General features: G+C 45.9%; 1 protein-coding gene across 1 annotated transcript; it reads right to left on the bottom strand.

Annotated features, from left to right (window-relative positions):
- Positions 1-3,452: 3,452 nt before the first annotated feature.
- LOC125536061 (pyruvate dehydrogenase (acetyl-transferring) kinase, mitochondrial-like) lies at positions 3,453-7,139 on the bottom strand. The gene is made up of 6 exons (XM_048699173.1): positions 6,764-7,139; positions 5,725-5,986; positions 5,100-5,280; positions 4,756-4,903; positions 3,815-4,019; positions 3,453-3,665 (listed from the first exon to the last, which is right to left on the bottom strand). Exons 1-6 carry the CDS (start codon positions 7,001-7,003, stop codon positions 3,607-3,609), a joined length of 1,095 nt encoding a protein of 364 aa, XP_048555130.1. The 5' UTR covers positions 7,004-7,139; the 3' UTR covers positions 3,453-3,606.
- Positions 7,140-23,628: the final 16,489 nt, after the last annotated feature.

The raw sequence follows: 23,628 nt of genomic DNA on the forward strand, positions 1-23,628 counted from the left end.
GGGATGGCGAGGAGGCCGGCGGCAAGGCGGCGGGGGAGGAAGCGACGGCGAGGGCGCGCTTGCGCAGCTTCTTGGCGGCGACCTCGTCAAGGATGCGGTGCATGAGGGCCTCGACGTCGGCGGGGACGTCGGGGCAGCAACAGGCGTTGCCGGGGCGGCGCGCGAGGTGCTCCTTGAAGCGGTGGATGCCGCCGCCGAGGAAGTGCTTGCCGCAGTAGACGCACTTGAGGCGGTCCCGGCCGGCGAGGCGCACCATGAGGCAGTGCTTCCACGCCGGGTCGTGCTTCTGCGCCCCGATCGGCACCACCACCTCCAGCCCCCCTTCCCCCTCCCCCGCCACCGCCACGGCCTCGTCGTCCTCCTCCTCCAACTCCGCCGCCTCGTCCCTCGCCACCGCCAGCGCCACCGCGTCCGCCGCCGCCTCCGGGGTCGCACTGCACGGTGCACATCCCGCCCACGCCGGACAGGACCACGGCGTCCGCGTCCACGGACGCGCCCGCAGCTAAGAAGGAGGGGGAGGTGCTGCCGGAGAGGAGCTACGTCTCCGGCACCATCTTCACCGGCGGCCTCAACTGCGCGACGCGCGCCCATGTGCTCAGCAACTCCGCCGACGGCGCTCGGCCGGCCGCCTCCGTCAAACATGTCCTGCAAGATGCGCGGCTGCGACATGCCGGCGTTGGCGGCCACCCGCCCTGTGACTGCAGCTTCATGATCTGCGAGGATGTGCTCAAGCATGTAGCACATCCCTTCGCGGAGCGCCGCCGAGTTGTGCACGTAGTGGTCGCAGTCCAGGTTTACTGGGGCGCCGACGAGAAGCTCCTCATCCATGACTACGCGGCAGTCTCACCAACATCGCCTTCACCAGTAAGTCCTACTCGACTCCATTGCTACAAGTACAAGCTTTTTTCTTCTCTTTTCTGATGATGATGATGGAATTCCATTGTTTCGAACTGAATTTCCATGGGATTTTTTAGTATGTAGCTGCTCATCTTACTGCAATTTGGTCAACAGCCTGTAATATTAGTGGTTAGTACGGAGTACTCCGTCAACGGACAAAAGCACTTTCGATTTTTCATGTGTTTGGTATGTAGCTGCTCATCTTAGTGCAATTTAGTATGTACTCAGCTGCTTATCTTACTACAATTTGGTCAACAGCCTGAATGTTCATGTGTTTGATTGAAGCAAAATTAAGATGGAGATTTCAGGCAGCAAAATTAAGATGGAGATTTCAGGCAGCCGTAAGAACCTCACGTCTCTGTCCGAGCAGCAGCTCGTGGAGTGCGACACGAAATCCAACAGTGAATCAGGGAAGCGGAGTCATCTGGCGAGGAGCCGGCTCGTAGCGGACGGACGCACTTGAACGACGAGGTTGACGGCGAGAGCGTCGAGGCCGTGTCGCCGCAACACTTCCTCGTCGGAGAGCCGGAAGGCGGCGCGGACGAAGGGGTAAACCGTTCCGTGCCGAGCAGCAGGCAGCAGCACGCCGCCGCAGGCACCGCCGACCCCTGCCATCCGCGCCACCAGCTCCGTCCCCATGTTGATCGCTGCCGACGCCAACAATCCCTCCGCGTCCATGCTGCCGCACGCCGCTGCCCAGCCTGACCCAGACCTCCGCCAGCGCCAGCGCGCTCCCCGTACCACTATAGGGGATAGCGCAGCCACGCGTGCATGTCGCTGTCCTTTTGTTTCGGGCCCGCGGGCGTGTGGTGGCTCGTTACCGACATGGAGCCGCCGGTGGGCGACCAGGAGCTGGACTGTTTGGCGTCCGGCGAGAGCGCCGCCCAGCGGGGCGGCGGCGGCGCGTCGGTGCGGCTGTTCGATAGCCGACGACGCCAGACTCGACCCTGTTCCACCCAGATGCGCGCCGGGGGAGGGGGACGGGGGCAGGAAGAAGACAGACAGGGAGCTGGTCATGCGTTTTTGAAAAAAAAAACCCGGATCGAGTAGTGTTCACCCTAGGATCGACTGCGTGGCGATCAAAGTCTAGCTGGCGGCCGCTGACGCGGCCAAATCAGCAAAAACGTAGACGAAATCGTACATACGGACCAAAATGAATCCTGTGCGCGAATACATGGATATTTTAAAGTAGCGGTACCAAAGTGTCATCCGGCTCATGTTTTGTGACCTACAGTGAATTTTTCTTCTAACGATATCGTCCTGCAAAGTGCGGAATCCAGGCCGGCCGCCGCCGCGTCAGGACTGGTGTTGTAGAGTTTTTTTTTTTGAACTGGTACTTGTGTGCAAACCTGGCCATCTGGGCCCGATGACACCTTATAAGGCCCGCACACCATTTTCGGCCTTTTGAATTTTATTTTATTTTTTTTGAAAAAATCTATAGGCTACTCCTTCCGTCCGCGAATAAGTGTACATTTAGCTTTTATTTTAAATATAAATTTTAAAACTTTGACTAATGTTATAGGAAAAAGCAACAACATTTATGGCACTAATTTAGTATCAATAGATTCGTTTTGAAATGTAGTTTCATAATATACCGATTTGATTTTGTATATGTTACTACTCTTCTCTATAAAGTTGGTCAAAATTTTAAAATTTTGACTTAAGAGAAAAAGTAAAAGCACACTTACTCACGGACGGAGGGAGTACTCACTCTTTCGTCAACTCTTTCATCTCTGAGCTAGCTACTCTACAGGCTCTCGCGAGAAATCATGTTCTGCAAACTTGAGCTACTGCCAGGAAACCGGAAGAGAGGTATGTGTGGAAGGCTCCTAGCCCGAGAGCTGCAAAGATACATGTAGATGTGGGGCTATCGAGGGATGTCGGTACAGAGAATCCGAATTCCGACCACGGCCTCGTCTGGTCTGTTCGCTTCAGCCAAAGCCATTTGGCCTGCAACGCCAGATTCACCCACCTCATATCGAGCACGCCCAGCCGCCCAGGCCACCTGCCCAATTGGGACGTCCCATGCCACTGCGCACGGGAGTGAGCTTTCTTAGTACAAGGGTCGACGACCTACTGATTGGAAGCGACATTTTCTCAGGACAGGGAACTGATTCCAAATAAAATCAAACTGCATTGGAAAAGTAGGAAACAGGAAATGAAAAGACTTCCAGTCTTTTAAAAAACCTAATCTTATAGCATCTACCAAATGCTAGGAGAAACAAAGGCAGATAGAAAGTGACAAGCTATCAAGAGTTAACAATATTTGAAAAAGGACCAAATTTCCTTGAGGTACACTGGTCAGAGTGTAAGACACATAATGGCATGAATAGTCGCGTGCAGGGCATACAAGATGCAACTTCCAGCCCCAAAATTGCTACTGCCTCCGTCCTAAGTACATTGGTTGTAATAACATCTTACGTTATAGGACGGAAGCAGTAATCACAATAAGCAGATTTTAGCTTCCATCACCTGACGAGTCTGAAACTATGTACCGTCTACCGCATATGATTGTGCTTACGAACAACAATGCCAAATTATGCAACACAGGCAGAAAAGCAGAAACAATGAGATAATTATAGCTAGAAGATACAGGTTTAACAGCTATATATGGCTGGCCCTTGAAACAATATTTGCAAACCAGAACAAGGATTACAATATAACAAGAGCAACCTAATTACAGAAACTGTATCAGGATAGAAGGGGTCACTAAGGCAATGGCTCCTCCGAGTCTCCCAGTCGTGACAAGTGGAGGTAAGCGTCGGTGCCTATGTAACACAGAAGGCAAGAATGATCAGCCAAATACATCACGATGACAGAAGCAGAAAGATATACATGAGAATTCAGGTAAACATTGACAAATTATCCAAGGTTCACGCTGAGAGATTAGCAGAAACAAAGCAAAATATGACCGTACCGTATCCCTCCATGGATATGATTTGTAGGTCGCCACCGAAATATCGCGCATAAAGGCGACTAACTGGAAGTCCAAAACCATATCCAGCCATAGTCACTCCTTCACTAGGGCCCTCCATATCAGGTAGATTCTTTGCAGTGCTGTAAAGATATGTGAAAATTCTAGGGAGCCCACTTCTCCGTATTCCACCGCCTTCATCACTGACCTGCATTATCAAAACAATGAACTCCAACGACCCTTGGGAATGGTTCCTTATGATGAATATTTGACAGGAATGGGCCTCATATGTTCCACAAATCTTAGCGGGTTATAGCTTCTAGCATAAGAAGACAACTATCACATACAAGAATTGATATCTAGCACTTTGACAATGGATCCAGTTTTAGGACAGTAATGACATGTCAGCAGACATGCGCCGTAAAACAATATAGTAGTGTCTGCAGCTTCATCGAAAGTATCAGCATAGAGTAACAATAATGTCCTAGTTAGGCACTAAACTAGAATGGACATGCATTCGAATTGGTGTTTTGGTTTAGATTTGCACTCAGCAGTCCACATTAATCCATATCTTTCTTAGTCAGGTTGTAACCCAATATTAAAATACAAATCAAGTAATTCACAATTGCATTTATGCACAGCCTAGTAAGGCGAGATGCTAAATTCATACAAAGATAGGTATCAGTAGATTTTTTTTCTCTCAAGAAATGCAAAAACACTTTGTGTTTCATTTCATTGGAAAGGTAGAGAGGTTCATATACATGGAGAAAAGTTCAGAAGCCTCGATGAGGCCTGACACAGTGCCCGGAAGAAAACAAACCAAACAAGGGAATTTTATCGGTCATTGCACATATTTGCAAACTGCAATGTTTTAGTAACTGCTTGTGCACTCTTTAGCCTAGAATGTACCAAATAGATGCTAGGTGGTATCAAGGAAATCATACCTTAATAGTAACATCCTCTGTTCCATCAGCAACTATAATTCTGACAGGAGGAACATCTTTATCAGAATTCATATATCTTTCCTGTACTGCACGAAGGGAATTTTTCACCAGTTCAAACAGCATGAGATGAAGATGCGATGTGACATATCTGCACATAGTTAATTGCAAGTAGTTAGTTAGCAAGACAACAACAAATGAGGCCACTCAATCAACATGATAACAAAAACTATAAGCCAATGAACATGTAACCTGACAAGTGACAACAAAGAGGTGCTGTTGCTAACACATGATTTAATCCACCAAAAAAACAAAGGTGATTGGTGGAGTTTATATCTGAAACTTACGGAAATGTTAAATTTTGATCTCCATAAATGTTGATGTCAGGAGCTGATCCGTATTCCCTCATACAAATGGAACGGGCATCCTCACTAGCAATTTGAGCTACCTGTATGGGGGACAATTTTGTATTGATGAGGCCTATGACGCCAGGCTGTGGTTCAGGTTCATGCAGAGCCACATGCTGCCCTGAAATTAAGCAAGTCGGTCTAATTCAGAACAAGTTTCTAACAATTAGCACTCGACTTAAGTATAAATGATTTGATACAGAATTTACACATTAAGCAAACATATTTACCATTTTTCAGTTTTTAAGCCATATAACAGTACAGTTAGCTCAAGTAGCATATCATGAAGTTTGAACATAAAAAATATCAAGTAAGCAACCAAAATAGAACTGTCTATCAATACAAGTCAAATTTGCAAATCAGCCAAAGATAAGGATTCTGCTTGACAGCTTAACATTGAACTTCAGTATATGACTATATGTTACTACTGAATCAGCTGTTAGAAAAGGCACATGATCCATCACTTGTTCCGAATCACAAGCAAGATTTAGGATAGAATGACAAGAGCTTAGACAACGTTTATAAATATAGCTCCAGAGAGAAGAGTAGTACCAAGCTCACAAACCTATGAGCATGCGAATACCAATCCTTGACATGTAAAATCGATCGAGGAACCCGTGGATCTCGTCGAATCCTGGGGGAAGCTTCCTTGAGCTGAACTGTTCGTTTTTCAGCTGTTGCACTCCCAAAGCCATAGTCGGTACCACGTTATTGTGCCGCACTTTGATCATCTTAATCATCTGCGTGAAAGCAAGCTCGTCGTCCCGATTCCTCACTTCTGGGAAATATCGGATGTCGCGGAACGAGTCCAAGTACCAGTCCCTCACCTTCACAATCGTCAACAGACAAACCATCAGTCCCACACAAGGATGCTCAGTTTGGCAGGAATCAGTAAATCCAGCTGTGAGTTTTTTTTTCTCGGTAAATATTTACTATTCAATGAATTCAGATTCTCTAGTATTGACGTGATAAGGTCAGGAAGACAAAACAGCACGACAAAAGCTTCAAGCATATACTCATACAAAAAGCATGTGAGCCCACTACCGAACTCCTATTAGAAAAAAAAATAAACAAGTTGGCAAGCAAGAGTCTTCAAAAGTTCCTCCTTAATCCCTATCCTACGATAACTTTACATGTTGATGACCGATTGAAGTGGAAATGAAAAATGAAATAAACTAAACAGCACATCAGTTGGTCACTCAAGAGTTCAACTAGTATCATCCTGAATCAATACAGCAATTTAGGTACTGACACAGTGGTCCTATCTTCCTCGCATTCCAAATCCCATGACAAAAACTGACACCGCATCGAATCCTAACAGTAAACACGGAGATATACCAAAAACATCCGCTGACCTTTTAAAAATGATCCGGAGAAAACATCCTAGCAAGACAGTAAGGATACAGACAGCAAAATCATCATCTCCCCAAGCAAGCAGAGCAAAAAATTGGGCGCTCACCGAAGCATGTCAAATCATCGACGGGACAGACTGACAAAAGCAAGCCATCAAGGACAACGGCCAACGGCAATTCCAACCTAGTCTAGCCTAGCGTCAAATCGAAATCAACCACCAAAATCAGCGCAGGGGCGGGTGGGGCGGAGACCTTGAGGATGGCGGGCTTGGCGGAGAGGCCGAAGGGGAGGGACTCGAGCTCGAGCGCGCGGCGGGCGATGCGGATGGGGAGCTCCTTTTGCAGGAACTGGGCCGAGAGCAGCAGGTTGCGGTCCGTGGGGACGGACCCGAACTCCATCATGTACCGCAGGCTCACCCCCGTCTGCTTCATGCTGCCCCACCGCCCCACCTCCTCCGCCACGGCCCGCGCCACCGGCTCCGACGCCATCATCCCTCCGCCGCCCGCCGCCGCCACCGCTCGCCGACGCGGAGCCGGGTAACCGCCGTGCAAACAGGAGGATTAGGGGGGGCAGGCGGCTAATTAAGGCGGCATCAGGGGGGAGAGAAGCCTTGTGGCCAAGGGAAGCCGGGTTTTGTGCCGGCGATTTATAGAGGAGTGAAGCGGATCTTCGCTGGGCTCGGGTGTCAGTGAGTGGCCTCGAACGGTATCTGCCAGTGGGCCCGGGTTTCAGTGGGCGGGGCTCGCCCGTGTGGATGGTATCCGAACCGGGGGGAATCGGTTCTGTGTGCGGGCGCTTTAGCGCAGCCGGCCCACAGATCGCGCATGAGCTTATCCATGGGGATTTGGGGAATAAATCCGGGCAGAATTCGAGTAGTACCAGGTTGCGCAACTAAAATGTTCTAACACGATCAGAAAAAAAAACTAGAATGTTCTAATGATGGCAAATTAATCTCTTTGAAAACATTTACTGCATCAGTGTACCTTCTTGAAAAGAAAAACCGTCTAGGTGAGCTTAGGTTCTATGAACTTGGTCACCCTTCGTGTGAATCTGTTTTACAATAACGTCCGCATCTGTTAGAATTTCGCCGGTAATTCAAGATGCATTTCTATGAACTTGATCACCTTTCACGCGAATCTGTTTTACAATAATGTCCGTATCAATGAGAATTTTGCTACTACTTCAAGGTGCACTCTGCAAACTTGATCACCTTTCATGTAAATATGTTTTACAATAATGTTCATGTCGATCGGAATTTCGCCAATACTTCAAAATGCGTTCTATGAACTTGGTTACCCTTCAAGCAAATTTGTTTTACAATAGGGCCGTACTAGGCGCCTGTCGACCGGCCTAAATTTTTTGGTTGCTTCCTGCAAAAACTGAAGATAGTGGTAGCAAAATTGATACAGTGGTTACATCAAATAAAACATGGTAGCAAAAAATTTGGTTCGATTCTAGCAAAAATTGAAGATGGTGGTAGAAAATTGGTACATTGGTTCCAGCAACACAAACGTGGTAGCAAAAAATTGACTGGTTCCAGCAAAAAACCAAGACGATGGTAGCAAATTTGGGACTGCTTCGAGCAAAAAAACTCGCTGGATCTCCAGCACTTGTCGCCGTGTTTCCAAACGCCTTGAACGCCAGCCGTCGCGGCTCTCCAACACTTGTCGCCACCGTCTCCAACATCGGTGGCTCCTGGTTGCAGCACCTGCCGCCGTCGTCTTCAGTATTGTAGGGGCTGTTTGAATTGTGACTATCTTTGCCATATATTGCCACATGATTTTTGCTATACTTGCCACACTTGCCTTAGTTGAGTTGCTCAAATTGTTAGCCACACTTTGGCTTGCCTAAGAGAATCTTGCCACACTTTTTGTGTCTATGGCATGTGGGGTTCACTGCTCATAAAAAATACTTGCCTTAGGTGTGGCTAGAACCAAACACCTATCTAACTTGGTCAAATTTGCCTAAGGTTAGGTGTGGCAAAGTGTGGCTAGGAACCGAACAGCCCCGTAGTTGTCGTCCCATCATCGCATAACGTCGGACCCAGCACTAGGCGGCACCGGGCCCAGCTCCGGCGCCGGTGCTCGGTTGCCCTTGGGAGGCATGGGAGGAGGGAATGGGGTGGGAGAGAGGAGTTTGCAGCAGTGTGCGGTGCCAATGGTGATCGGATCGATCTATCGCGAAGGAAGGTGGGATGTGAGGAGAGGATAAGAGCGATGAGTGGGGAACGGACGAGGCGAACTCCCCAGGGTGACGTGTGTTTGGCCCACTGACATGTGTCTAGCACAGGGTGTTGGGAGACACACGATCTAAGTCAAATCCGACGCACGGTGCGACGACCAGCCGAACGCTCGGCCGGTTAGCCATGTACGATTATTTCCCTGTACAATAAGTCCCAATACTTCGAAGATGTATTCTATTAACTTGGTTGCTCTTCACGTGAATCTATTGCTCACTCACTTTATATGGATGTGCACATACACACACTCTAGCTAAATGAACACTTTCGAAAGATTGTGTCGGTAAATCATCAGATTGATGAAGTCACTATAGGGGTCTTGTACTCGACAGCGTTGCTGGAAAACCTAGGATAAATACCGTGAGCACCCGTGCTAGGTCTCAGCATGGATTCTCAAGAATGGAAGGCCAAGATCGTCGCAGGCATTGTTTCAAGCACTGTTCTTAGAAAAAAAAAACGGTTTGGTCGCACTGTAGCAAGTACTTCCCCCGTTCCATAATTCTTGTTGTTGGTTCCAGCAAACACAAACGTGGTAGCAAAAAATTGACTGGTTTCAGCAAAAAACCAAGACGATGATAGCAAATTTGGGGTTGCTTCCAGCAAAAAAAACTCGCCAGATCTCTAGCACTTGTCGTCGTGGTTCCAAACGCCTTGAACGCTAGCCGTCGTGGCTCTCCGGCACTTGTCACCACCGTCTCCAGCATCGGTGGCTCCTAGTTGCAGCACTTGCCACCGTTGTCTTCGGTATTGTAGTTGTCGTCCCATCATCGAATAGCGTTGGACCCGGCACTAGGCCCAGCTCCGGCTCCGGCGCTCGGTTGCCCCGAGAGGCATGGGAGGAAGGAAATGGGGGTGGGAGAGAGGAGCTTGCAACAGTGTGCGGTGCCGATGGCGGCCGGATCAATCTATCGCGAGGAAAGGTAGAGTGTGAGGAGAGGATAAGAGCGATGAGTGGGGAAGGGACGAGACGAACTCCCCAGGGTGACGTGTGTTTGGCCCACTGGTATACCTGGCCAAACCTTGGGCCGGGCCGGGCCTAGCCAAGCCCGAGCCAAAAAACCTGGGCCCGAGCCCGGCCCAACCCGACCATCGGGCCTAGTTTTTGGGCCCAAGCCCGGCCCGAACATGCAAAAGCCCGCCAGGCCTCGGGCCTTGGGCCGGGCCCCTTCAGAAAACTGCAAAAATGACGGGCCCGGGCCCAGCCCGGCCAGGCCACCGGGCTCAAAATCTAGGCCCGAGTCCGGCCCGGGAGCAGCGTCGGGCCGGGCCGGGTCGGGCTTTTTCGGGCCGGGTCGGGCCGGGCAGCCCATGGCCAGGTCTACCCACTGGCATGTGTCTAGCACAGGGTGTTGGGAGACACACCTTTTAAGTCAAATCCGATGCATGGTGCGCGATCGGCCGAACGCTCGGCCGGTTAGCCGTGTACAATCGTTTCCCTTTACAATAACGCCCAATACTTCGAAGATGTATTCTATGAACTTGGTCGCTCTTCACGATCTATTGCTCACTCACTTTGTATGGATGTGCACATACGCACACTACCCAAATGAACACTTAAAAAAACACTTGCGAAAAATTGTGTCGGTAAATTTTCAAATTGATAAAGTCACTATAGAGGCCTTGTACTCGACGGCGTCGCTGAAAAACCTAGGATAAATACAGAAAAATGTGAGCGCCCGTGCTAGGTCAAGGCCAAGATTGTCGCAGGCATTGTTTCGAGCACTGTTCTTAGAAAAAAACAGTTTGGTCGCACTGTAGCAAGTACTTCCTCCGTTCCACAATTCTTATTGTTGTTGTACTTCAAAGAATTATGAAATGAAAGTAGTATTGTTTACTGCTCATGTAGCAACTAATCTGGGTGGTTGGTCTACAATCCGGCGGATGAAACTGAGCAAAGGCAGAGGTTGTTTTACACTTCTGCAGAGGTTGTTGTACACCTCTGACTTTGCCACAAAAGGTCAGACAATCCACGACATCTAAGTCTATGAGTTAAATCTGGATGGGCTGGTTCTAGCAGAAAGAACCTAATAATCTGGGCTATTGCATGTTGCTTCTATGTTTATAAATTTGTAACCACACATGGGTCAGTCTTGCCTTCTTTACACCGTGTGACCCGTCAAGGTCTGTTTGAGATGCGGCAATTCTGGAGAATATAAAGAAACAGCCGAATTCCTGTTGGGCTAATAGTATCTCTCGGTGCTATTTTGATTAGAGCTGTGCAAACTTGCTGAACGAAAATAATATACTTCAGTTAACATCCATGGCGAACAAGACCAGCCTAGAGGACGCCGTCATTTTCATTTTCCTCGACGACGATGACCCCCGGACGAATTTTCGGCAAAGGGGCACCACCAAAGGAGTAAAGGGGATTCTGAATAATTCATGCTCATAAACAAGTGGACACCATCCATGGCTAGATTCACACCACAAAGCGATTCCCCACTAGCCCCAAGCCGGAAAACGACCCAAAGGCAAGCTTCTATGTCAAGGTCTCACTTTGAAGATGCTAAACGATTCTACACAGTGCGTGAGGTGTGAACTGTGACTGCTACTTGGAGAGGATTCTGAGCCTAGCTTCTCCAATAATTCAACTGTAATGTCTGGGAGGAAAGGGTAACATTGGCGAGAATCTTGGAGATAGAAAGAGAGTTCCGGCCATAGAGCGCGGCGGGAAGGCCACACGTTTTCACCCATGGTAGCGTGTACAGCTCCAACGGTGGAGGGGCAATGGATCAACCACATGTCCGGTGATGGAAACATCCTAAGCTAGCTTGGTCGCTTAATTAAATCCACTTGGGTGTTGATGAGTTGGACAGGCTTGTTGCATCACAACCTTACTCCCAAGTCCTTGGTTGATTAACCCATCATTAATAAAGAACGATAATGTCACGTCTGTTGAACAAGGCCGGGCTAAAAAATTGCCAGGTTGAGCTTGACCAAATGAAGTCACTATATGACATAGCATGTTGTGCAAGAAAATTTGTCATAGCATGCGCGAATGCAACAAATATCTACTAGAAAAATAACTAGGAAAGGCCATGGTGCTACAAATTTTCCTTTTTTTGTTTTTATTATCTTTTTTTAACACAGTACAGACGCAAACGCTTATACAAACGCGCATACACTCACCCCTATGAACGCACACACGCACACACTACCCCTATGAGCACCTCTGAGAGAATGAACCGGCATATCATTTTGAGATTTATGAAGTCACCATAGACGCCTCGTCATCGACAGGGGCGTCTCCTCCCACTGAAAGCGCATCGCCGAAAATCCTGAAATAAATCCAGGAATAATGCGAGCACTAGGACTTAAAACCCTGGTGGGTTGGGGATATCACTGTCCCTCTAATCATCTAACCATAGGTTGGTTCGCAGTACATTGCACTTCATGTTTGGATTTGCTTAATTACCATATATGCCACGTTGTCTCTCTCCTCTCTAGTTTGTTAGGCCCATAGAAAAAATTCAGAATTTTCTTATTTTTTAAGGCACATTGCTTCGAAAATAGGCAAGATTTGGGTTCTCAAATCTTAATGCATCAGAAGCATGCATGCAACATCGATCTGTTGTCTAACGCTTAATCAGGTCGTCCTTGATTATTACAATTTGTAAAATGAGAATAAATTGAAAAAGAGGAAGTAGCCCTCAATCTTTTTAGCATGAGGGAATAACCCTCACAACGTTTTTGGCAGCTTGAGGGATTGAGCATGGGAGTTTACGAGTGGGAGTTTCTGAAGAAATTAGACTTGAGAAGTAGATTATTAATCCCATTCCCAAGTTTGGTGTGTGGTAGTAACTATCGATGGGAATTCTATAGGGAGTTACATGACCGAGAACTGTTGACGATACGGGAGTTTGGATAAGAAAAATAAGCACTTCATTAGCCGTTAAACAACAAGACGTGAGCGAACAATTTTTTCTTTTTACGTCAATTCCCACTACGACGCCTAATTACCTGGTCCTCCCAGGGAAGAGATTCAAGGGAGTTGGACCTCATAATTCCCCTTCCTCTTCCCATCCTAACTCCCATGTACCTGATCCAATCAAAGGAATTTAACTCCCATTCCCCATCGGCAACTCCCTCCAAACAAACGCGCTGTCAGGGTAACTAGAGCAAGGGAATGAGAATTGAAGAGGTACGAGATTTAAAATCTATTGTTCAATTGGAGGTATTGGGAATTCATAAGGGAATAGGCACGTGACTTGAGACTCCAGCTCCCCGAAGGAAATATGCCCTAGAGACAATAATAAAGTTGTTATTTACATTTCCTTATATCATGATAAATGTTTATTATTCATGCTAGAATTGTATTAACGGGAAACTTAGTACATGTTGAATACATAGACAAACAGAGTGTCACTATTTTGCCTCTACTTGACTAGCTCGTTGAATCAATGATGGTTATGTTTCCTAACCATAGACATGAGTTGTCATTTGATTAACGGGATCACATCATTAGAGAATAATGTGATTGACTTGACCCATCCGTTAGCTTAGCACGATGATCGTTTAGTTTGTTGCTATTGCTTTCTCCATAACTTATACATGTTCCTATGACTATGAGATCATGCAACTCCCAAATACCAGAGGAACACTTTGTGTGCTACCAAACGTCACAATGTAACTGGGTGATTATAAAGGTGCTCTACAGGTGTCTTCGATGGTGTTTGTTGAGTTGGCATAGATCACGATTACGATTTGTCACTCCGATTGTCGGAGGGGTATCTCTGGGCCCTCTCGGTAATGTACATCACTATAAGCCTTGCAAGCAATGTAGCTAATGAGTTAATTATGGGATGTGGCATTACGGAATGAGTAAAGAGACTTGCCGGTAATGATATTGAAGTAGGTATTGAGGCACCGACGGTCGAATCTTGGGCAAGTAACATACCGATGACAAAGGGAACAACGTATATCGTTATGCGGTTTGACCGATAAAGATCTTCGTAGAATATGTGGGAGCCAATATGAACATCCAGGTTCCTCTATTGGTTATTGACCTGAGACGAGTCTCGGTCATGTCGACATAGTTCTCGAACCCGTAGGGTCCACACGCTTAGCGTTCAGTGACAATCGGTATTATGAGTTTATGTGTTTTGATGAACCAAAGGTTGTTCGGAGTCCCGGATGTGATCACGGGCATGACGAGGAGTCTCGAAATGGTCGAGACATAAAGATCAATATATTGGAAGCCTATGTTTGGACATTGGAAAGGTTCTGAGTGAGTTCGGAAATATACCGGAGTACCGGGGGGTTACCGGAACCCCCCGGGGAGTATATAGGCCCTAATGGGCTTTAGTGGAGAGAGAGAGGCAGCCAGGGCAGGCCGCGCGCCCCCTCCCCGTCTGGTCTGAATTGGACTAGGAAGGGGGGCAGCGCCCCCCTTTCCTTCCTCCCTCTCACCCCCTTCCGTCTCTCCTAGTCCAACTAGGGAAGGGGGGAATCCTACTCCCGGAGGGAGTAGGACTCCTCCAGGCCGCGTCATAGAGGGCCGGCCCTCCCCCTCCTCCACTCCTTTATATACGGGGGAGGGGGGCACCCCAAGGACACACAAGTTGATCATTGATCTCTTAGCCGTGTGCGGTGCCCCCCTCCACCATAATCCACCTCGGTCATATCGTAGCAGTGCTTAGGCGAAGCCCTGTTCCGGTAGCATCATCATCACCGTCATCACGCCGTCGTGCTGACGAAGCTCTCCCTCGACACTCTGCTGGATCATGAGTTCGTGGGACGTCACCGAGCCGAACGTGTGCAGATCGCGAAGGTGCCGTACTTTTGGTACTAGGATCGGTCGATCGTGAAGACATACGACTACATCAACCGCATTGTCATAACGCTTCCGCTTACAGTATACGAGGGTACGTGGATAACACTCTCCCCTCTCGTTGCTATGCATCACCATGATCTTGCGTGTGCGTAGGAAAATTTTGAAATTACCGCGTTACCCAAAAGTGGCATCCGAGCCAGGTTTATGCGTAGATATTATATGCACGAGTAGAACACAAATGAGTTGCGGGTGTGGGTATATACATATTGCTTGCCTTCACTAGTTGATTCTTGGTTCGGCGGTATTGTTGGATGAAGCGGCCTAGACCGACATTACGCGTATGCTTACGCGAGACTGGTTCTACCGACGTGCTTCGCACACAGGTGGCTAGTGGGTGTCAGTTTCTCTAACTTTAGTTGAATCGGATTCAATGAACAGGGTTCTTTCTGAAAATCAAAAAACAATCACTATACCGCGTTGTGGTTTTTGATGCGTAGCTAAGAACGGTTCTTGCTCAGCCCGTAGCAGCCACGTAAAACTTGCAACAACAAAGTAGAGGATGTCTAACTTGTTTTTGCAGGGCATGTTGTGATGTGATATGGTCAAGACATGATGCTAAATTTTATTGTATGAGATGATCTTGTTTTGTAACACAGTTATCGGTAACTGGCAGGAGCCATATGATTGCCGCTTTATTGTATGAAATGCAATCACCATGTAATTGATTTACTTTATCACTAAGCGGTAGCGATAGTCATAGAAGCAATAGTTGGCGAGACGACAACGATGCTTCGATGAAGATCAAGGTGTCAAGCCGTTGATGATGGTGATCATGACAATGCTTTGGAGATGGAGATCAAAGGCACAAGATGATGATGGCCATATCATATCACTTATATTGATTGCATGTGATGTTTATCCTTTATGCATCTTATTTTGCTTAGTTCGACGGTAGCATTATAAGATGATCTCTCACTAAATTTCAAGGTATAAGTGTTCTCCCTGAGTATGCACCATTGCTACAGTTCGTCGTGCCGAGACACCACGTGATGATCGGGTGTGATAAGCTCTACGTTCACATACAACGGGTGCAAGCCATTTTGCACACGCAGAATACTCGGGTTAAACTTGACGAGACTAGCATATGTAGATATGGCCTCGGAACACTGAGACCGAAAGGTCGAGCGTGAATCATATAGTAGATATGATCTACATAGTTATGTTCACCATTGAAAACTACTCCATCTCATGTGATGACCGGACATGGTTTAGTTGATATGGATCACGTGATCACTTAGATGATTAGAGAGATGTCTATCTAAGTGGGAGTTCTTAAGTAATTTGATTAATTGAACTTTAATTTATCATGAACTTAGTACCTGATAGTATTTTGCATGTCTATGTTGTTGTAGATAGATGGCCCGTGCTGTTGTTCAATTGAATTTTAATGCGTTCCTAGAGAAAGCTAAGTTGAAAGATGATGGTAGCAACTACACGAAATGGGTCTGTAACTTGAGGATTATCCTCATTGCTGCACAGAAGAATTATGTCCTGGAAGCACTGCTAGGTGACAAACCCGCTGCAGGAGCAACACCAGATGTTGTGAACACCTGGCAGAGCAAAGCTGATGACTACTCGATAGTTCAGTGTGCCATGCTTTACGGCTTAGAACCGGGACTTCAACGACGTTTTTAACGTCATGGAGCATATGAGATGTTCCAGGAGTTGAAGTTAATATTTCAAGAAAATGCCTGGATTGAGAGATATGAAGTCTCCAATAAGTTCTATAGCTGCAAGATGGAGGAGAATAGTTATATCGGTGAACATATACTCACAATGTCTGGGTACCACAACCACTTGACTCAACTGGGAGTTAATCTTCCTGATGATAGTGTCATTGACAGAGTTCTTCAATCACTGCCACAAAGCTACAAGAGCTTCGTGATGAACTATAATATGCAAGGGATGGATAAGACGATTCCTGAGCTCTTTGCAATGCTAAAGGCTGCGAAGGTAGAAATCAAGAAGGAGCATCAAGTGTTGATGGTCAACAAGACCACCAGTTTCAAGAAAAAGGGTAAAGGGAAGAAGGGGAACTTCAAGAAGAATAGCAAGCCAGTTGCTGCTCAAGTGAATAAACCCAAGTCTGGACCTAAGCCTGAGACTGAGTGCTTCTACTGCAAAGGAACTGGTCATTGGAAGCGGAACTGCCCCAAGTATTTGGCGGAGAAGAAGGATGGCAAAGTGAAGGTATATTTGATATACATGTTATTGATGTGTACCTTACTAATGCTCGCAGTAATGCCTGGGTATTTGACACTGGTTCAGTTGCTAACATTTGCAACTCGAAACAGGGGCTACTGATTAAGCGAAGATTGGCTAAGGACGAGGTGACGATGCGCATGGGAAATGGTTCCAAAGTCGATGTGGTCGCCGTCGGCACGCTACCTCTACATCTACCTTCGGAATTAGTTTTAGACCTAAATAATTGTTATTTGGTTCCAACGTTGAGCATGAACATTATATCTGGATCTTGTTTGGTGCGAGATGGTTATTCATTTAAATCAGAGAATAATGGTTGTTCTATTTATATGAGTAATATCTTTTATGGTCATGCACCCTTGATGAGTGGTCTATTTTTACTAAATCTTGATAGTAGTGATACACATGTTCATAATATTGAAGCCAAAAGATGCAGAGTTGATAATGATAGTGCAACTTATTTATGGCACTGCCGTTTGGGTCATATTGGAGTAAAGCGCATGAAGAAACTATTGGGGAACGCAGTAATTTCGAAAAAATTCCTACGCACACGCAAGATCATGGTGATGCATAGCAACGAGAGGGGAGAGTGTTGTCTATGTACCCTTGTAGACCGTAAGCGGAAGCGTTATGACAATGCAGTTGATGTAGTCGTACGTCTTCACGATCAATCGATCCTAGTACCGAAGGTATGACACCTCCGCGATCTGCACACGTTCAGCTTGGTGACGTCCCACGAACTCACGATCCAGCAGAGTGTCGAGGGAGAGCTTCGTCAGCACGACAGCGTGATGACGGTGATGATGATGCTACCGGAACAAGGCTTCGCCTAAGCACCGCTATGATATGACCGAGGTGGATTATGGTGGAGGGGGGCACCACACACGGCTAAAAGATCAATGATCAACTTGTGTGTCCATGGGGTGCCCCCTCCCCCGTATATAAAGGAGTGGAGGAGGGGAGGGGCTGGCCCTCTCTATGGCGCGCCCTAGGGGAGTCCTACTCCCACCGGGAGTAGGATTCTCCCCTTCCCTAGTTGGAGTAGGAGAGGAAGGGAAGGAGGAGTAGGAGAGAAGGAAAGCCCCCCCCCCCCCCAAACCTATTCCAATTCGGCCTCCTGCCCAAGGGGGGCGCACCAGCCCCTTGTGGGCTGGTGTGCTTCCTTCTTATGGCCCATAAGGCCCATAACTTCTCCCGGGAGGGGGGGGGTTCCGCTAACTTCCCGGTACTCCGGGAAAATGCCCGAACCACTCGGAACCATTCCGATGTCCAAATATAGGCTTCCAATATATCAATCTTTATGTCTCGACCATTTCGAGATTCCTCGTCATGCCCGTGATCACATCCGGGACGCCGAACAATCTTCGGTTCATCAAAACACATAAACTCATAATATCGATCGTCACGGAATGTTAAGCGTGCGGACCCTACGGGTTCGAGAACTATGTAGACATGACTGATAACCCACAAGTATAGGGGATCACAACAGTTTTCGAGGGTAGAGTATTCAACCCAAATTTATTGATTCGACACAAGGGGAGCCAAAGAATATTCACAAGTATTAGCAGCTGAGTTGTCAATTCAACCACACCTGGAAACTTAATATCTGCAGCAAGGTATTTAGTAGCAAAGTAATATGATAGTAGTGGTAACGGTGGTAAAAGGTAACGGTAGAAAAAGTAATATTTTTGGTGTTTTATAGTGATGATAACAATAGCAACGGAAAAGTAAATAAGCGAAGAACAATATATGGAAAGCTCGTAGGCAATGGATCGGTGATGGAGAATTATGCCGGATGCGATCGATCATGTAACAGTCATAACCTAGGGTGACAGAACTAGCTCCAGTTCATCAATGTAATGTAGGCATGTATTCCGAATATAGTCATACGTGCTTATGGAAAGAACTTGCATGACATCTTTTGTCCTACCCTCCCGTGGCAGCGGGGTCCTATTGGAAAGTAAGGGATATTAAGGCCTCCTTTTAATAGAGTACCAGACCAAAGCATTAACACATAGTGAATACATGAACTCCTCAAACTACGGTCATCAACGGGAGTGGTCCCGACTATTGTCACTTCGGGGTTGCCGGATCATAACACATAGTAGGTGACTATAGACTTGCAAGATAGGATCAAGAACTCTCATATATTGATGAAAACATAATAGGCTCAGATCTGAAATCATGGCATTCGGGCCCTAGTGACAAGCATTAAGCATAGCAAAGTCGTAGCAACATCAATCTCAGAACATAGTGGATACTAGGGATCAAACCCTAACAAAACTAACTCGATTACATGATAAATCTCATCCAACCCAGCACCGTCCAGCAAGCCTACGATGGAATTACTCACGCATGGCGGTGAGCATCATGAAATTGGTGATGGAGGAAGGTTGATGATGACGATGGCGACGGATTCCCCTCTCTGCAGCCCCGAACGGACTCCAGATCGGCCCTCCTGAGAGAGTTTAGGGCTTGGCAGTGGCTCCGCATCGTAAAACATGATGAATCCTTCTCTCTGATTTTTTCTCCCCGAAAGTGAATATATGGAGTCAAGGTTGAGGTCGGTGGAGCGTTAGGGGGCCCACAAGGCAGGGGGCGCGCCCAGGGGGGTAGGGCGCGCCCCCACCCTCGTGGACAGGTGGAGCCCCCCATGACGTGGATCTTCCTTCTAGTATTTTTTTATATATTCCAAAATAATTCTCCGTTGATTTTCAGGTCATTCTGAGAACTTTTATTTCTGCACAAAAATAACACCATGGCAATTCTGCTGAAAACAACGTCAGTCCGGGTTAGTTCCATTCAAATCATGCAAGTTAGAGTCCAAAACAAGGGCAAAAGTGTTTGGAAAAGTAGATACGACAGAGACGTATCAACTCCCCCAAGCTTAAACCTTTGCTTGTCCTCGAGCAATTTAGTTGATAAACTGAAAGTGATAAAGAAAAACTTTTGCAAACTCTGTTTGCTCTTGTTGTTGTAAATATGTAAAGCCATCATTCAAGTTTTCAGCAAAGATTATGAACTAGCCATATTCACAATAACATTTAGGTCTCATGTTTACTCATATCAATGACATAATCAACTAGCGAGCAATAATAATAAATCTCGGATGACAACACTTTCTCAAAACAATCATGATATGATATGACAAGATGGTATCTTGCTAGCCCTTTCTGAGACCGTAAAACATAAATGCAGAGCACCTTTAAAGATCAAGGACTGACTAGACATTGTAATTCATGGTAAAAGAGTTCCAATCAAGTCATACTCAATGTAAACTAACAGTAATTGATGCAAATGACAGTGGTGCTCTCCAACTGGTGCTTTTTAATAAGAGGGTGATGACTCAGCATAAAAGTAGATAGATAGGCCCTTCGCAGAGGGAAGCAGGGATTTGTAGAGGTGCCAGAGCTCGGTTTTGAAATAGATATGAATAATATTTTGAGTGGTATACTTTCATTGTCAACATAACAACCGAGAGATCTCGATATCTTCCATGCTACACACATTATAGGCGGTTCCCAAACAGAATGGTAAAGTATATACCCCCTCCACCAACAAGCATCAATCCATGGCTTGCTCGAAACAACGAGTGCCTCCAACTAACAAGAGTCCCGGGGGAGTTTTGTTTGCAGTTATTTTGATTTGATTTGCATAAAGCATGGGACTGGGCATCCCTGTGACCAGCCACTTTCTCGTGACTGAGGAGCGGAGTCCACTCCTCTTGAGAATAACCCGCCTAGCATGGAAGATACAGACAACCCTAGTTGATACATGAGCTGTTCAAGCATACAAAACATAATGTTTATTTGAAGGTTTAGAGTTTGGCACATAAAATTTACTTGGAACGGCAGGTAGATACCGTATATAGGTAGGTATGGTGGACTCATATGGAATAACTTTGGGGTTTATGGAATTGGATGCACAAGCAGTATTCCCGCTTAGTACAGGTGAAGGCTAGAAAAAGACTGGGAAGCGACCAACTAGAGAGCGACAACAGTCATGAACATGCATTAAAATTAATCAACACCGAATGCAAGCATGAGTAGGATATAATGCACCATGAACATAAATATCGTAGAGGCTATGTTGATTTTGTTTCAACTACATGCACGAACATGTGCCAAGTCAAGCCACTCGAATCATTTAAAAGAGGATACCACCCTATCATACCACATCACAACCATTTTAATAGCATGTTGGCACGCAAGGTAAACCATTATAAGCTCCTAGCTAATTAAGCATGGCATAAGCAACTATAATCTCTAATTGTCATTGCAAATAAGTTTCTTTCATAATAGGCTGAATCAGGAACGATGAACTAATCATATTTACAAAAACAAGAGAGGTTGAGTTCATAAAAGCTTTTCTCATCTCAATAAGTTCATCATATAATCATCATTATTGCCTTTCACTCGCACGACCGAATAGTGTGGATAATAATAATAATGCACGTGCATCGGACTAAGCTGGAATTTGCAGGCATTCAATTCAAGAGAGAAGACAAGGTAATATGGGCTGTTTTGTCAGATCAACAATAATGCATATGAGAGCCACTCAACATTTTCAATATGGTCTTCTCCTCTCGACCCCCAAAGAAAAGAAACAAAACTATTTACACGGGAAAGCTCCCAACAAGCAAAAGAAGAACGAGAAAACTTTTTAGGTTTTATTTTTAATTACTACCACTTTAGGCATGGAAAGTAAACTAGCTAAAAAGCTACAACTATTTTTTTGTTTTTGCTTAAGGTTTATCAAACACATAAGAAGAAAGCATAAAAGGGAAATAAACTAGCATGGATGATACAGTGAAAAAGTATGAGTACCGACAACTAGCAATGAGTGTGTGAACATGAATGTAATGTCGGTGAGAAATATGTACTCCCCAAGCTTAGGCTTTTGGCCTAAGTTGGTCTATGGCCACGGCTGGCCTGGCGGATATCCAAAGTTGTAGCTGGGTTCATACTGAGAAGAATCCCCCTGGTGCCACTGGTTGGCAATCTCCTCCGGATTCCACTGATAAACAGACTGCCGGTGAGGATAAAATTGTGGTTCCGGCTCTGGCTCTGTAGCTGGTGTGGGGTTTCGGTAGGCGTGAATGGCCTCCGGCGGAACAAGGTACTTGCCTGCAGATAAGTCAAACAAGGAAGGAGTAGGCAAAGTAATAGTCTCAGGGTGATTTTTATCAAATATCATCTTGTACTTAAGCATCTTTTCCTTATTATTAACGATAAAATCATGCGCTACCATACTCTTATAGTCTAGGAAAACAAGAGGCTACAACTTTTCTTCCTTCTCATAATGCCTAATAGGTATGTTAAAATGTGCAGTGAGGCGCGAGGCAAAAATACCTCCCAAGATGGGGCCCTTAGTACGGTTAAGATTTAACCGCTTTGCAACAATAGCGCCCATACTAAATGTGTCATCACGGAACAAGGCATGGCACAAAATAACAATACCAGGGGCACTAAGGTTGCCACAGTTCCCGCGACCAATTAAGCATCTACTAGAAAATATTGCAAAGTAACGTAAAATAGGAAAATGTATGCTAGTGATTCTTGCATCGGAAACTTTCCTAGTTTCCCCTACAGCAATTGTATCAATAAACCCCTCCACATAATCACGATGCGGTTCCTCTACACTGCCCTCAAAAGGGATCAAACAAACCCGACAAAAATCACGAAGTGACATCTCCTTATGCCCATCATATAAATAAAATTCCAACGTAGGTGGTGAGCTCCTAGCATGGAAATGAAAATTTTGCACAAAGATATTGGTGAGTAAGAGATACTATTCGCGTTGGTCGTGGAGGAAGGCGGTGAGGCCTGCATTCTCGACCAACTCATAAAAATCATCATAAATCCCGTCTGCTCTTAAGAAATCATCACAAGGCCATTCACACGGCCGGACCTCCGCGGTGCGAGGGAGATTATATTTGGGCCTCTTATCCTTCTCACTTTTCTTATCCTTCGAGCTTCGGCTCGATGAGCCCCTCAAAAATCTCTCCATCTTTTTCTGAAAATATCTGAAATTTTTAGGAACTTCAAAATAAAAGTGAACCAAACTCAACAAAATTGATAGCAACTACTCCCACAAGTGCCTAGAGGATATATCATGCATTAAAACTACTTTTGACCATATAAATTTGACATGCAAGCTCAAGAACAAGGTCACCTAAGCAAAAAAAATTTGCAATGAATAAAGCACTAGAACGAAAACTAATTGGACCATTGGAGGAGTCACATACGAAGGAACAATCCCCCAAAGCAGTTTTGTGAATGGAGCTTTGAGCAAGGAGATCGAAAATGGCAGCAAGATGAGCTTGGGCTCGGGTTTGAGCTGGCTAGTGATGTTTTTGGGAGGAAGAAGGAGTGTGTGGTAGCTGTAATAAGTGGAGGGGAGCCATCGTGGGCCCACGAGGCAGGGGGCGCGCCCAGGGGGTGGGCGCACCCTGGACCCTCATGGCCAGGTGCTTGCTCCCCCTGTTGTGTTCTCAGTGCCAGATATTCTCAAATATTCCAGAAAAAATCATATTTAAATTTCAGGGCATTTGGAGAACTTTTATTTTTGGGGTATTTTTTATTGCATTGATAATTCAGAAAACAGACAGAAAAATACTATTTTTGCTTTATTTAATATAAATAACAGAAAGTAAAAAGAGGGTACAGAGAGTTGTGTTTTCTAAATTCATCCATCTCATGCTCATCAAAAGGAATCCACTAACAATGTTGATCGGGTCTTGTTAACAAACTCATTTTGAATAACATGAAACCGGAGAATTTTTGAATAACACTAAGTTACCTCAACGGGGATATGCATGTCCCCAACAATAAGAATATCAT

This window comes from Triticum urartu, chromosome 2, assembly GCF_003073215.2.
Source record: "Triticum urartu cultivar G1812 chromosome 2, Tu2.1, whole genome shotgun sequence".
Lineage (NCBI taxonomy): Eukaryota > Viridiplantae > Streptophyta > Magnoliopsida > Poales > Poaceae > Triticum > Triticum urartu.

Bases quoted from the DNA above. Each gene is read 5' to 3' on its own strand.
- LOC125536061 (XM_048699173.1), bottom strand. From the start codon at position 7,003: ATGATGGCGTCGGAGCCGGTGGCGCGGGCCGTGGCGGAGGAGGTGGGG. The intron at 5,281-5,724 runs GTTTGTGAGCTT...GCTTAATTTCAG, and splicing joins TGGTATTCGCATGCTCATAG to GGCAGCATGTGGCTCTGCAT. The intron at 4,904-5,099 runs GTAAGTTTCAGA...AACTATGTGCAG, and splicing joins GATCAAAATTTAACATTTCC to ATATGTCACATCGCATCTTC.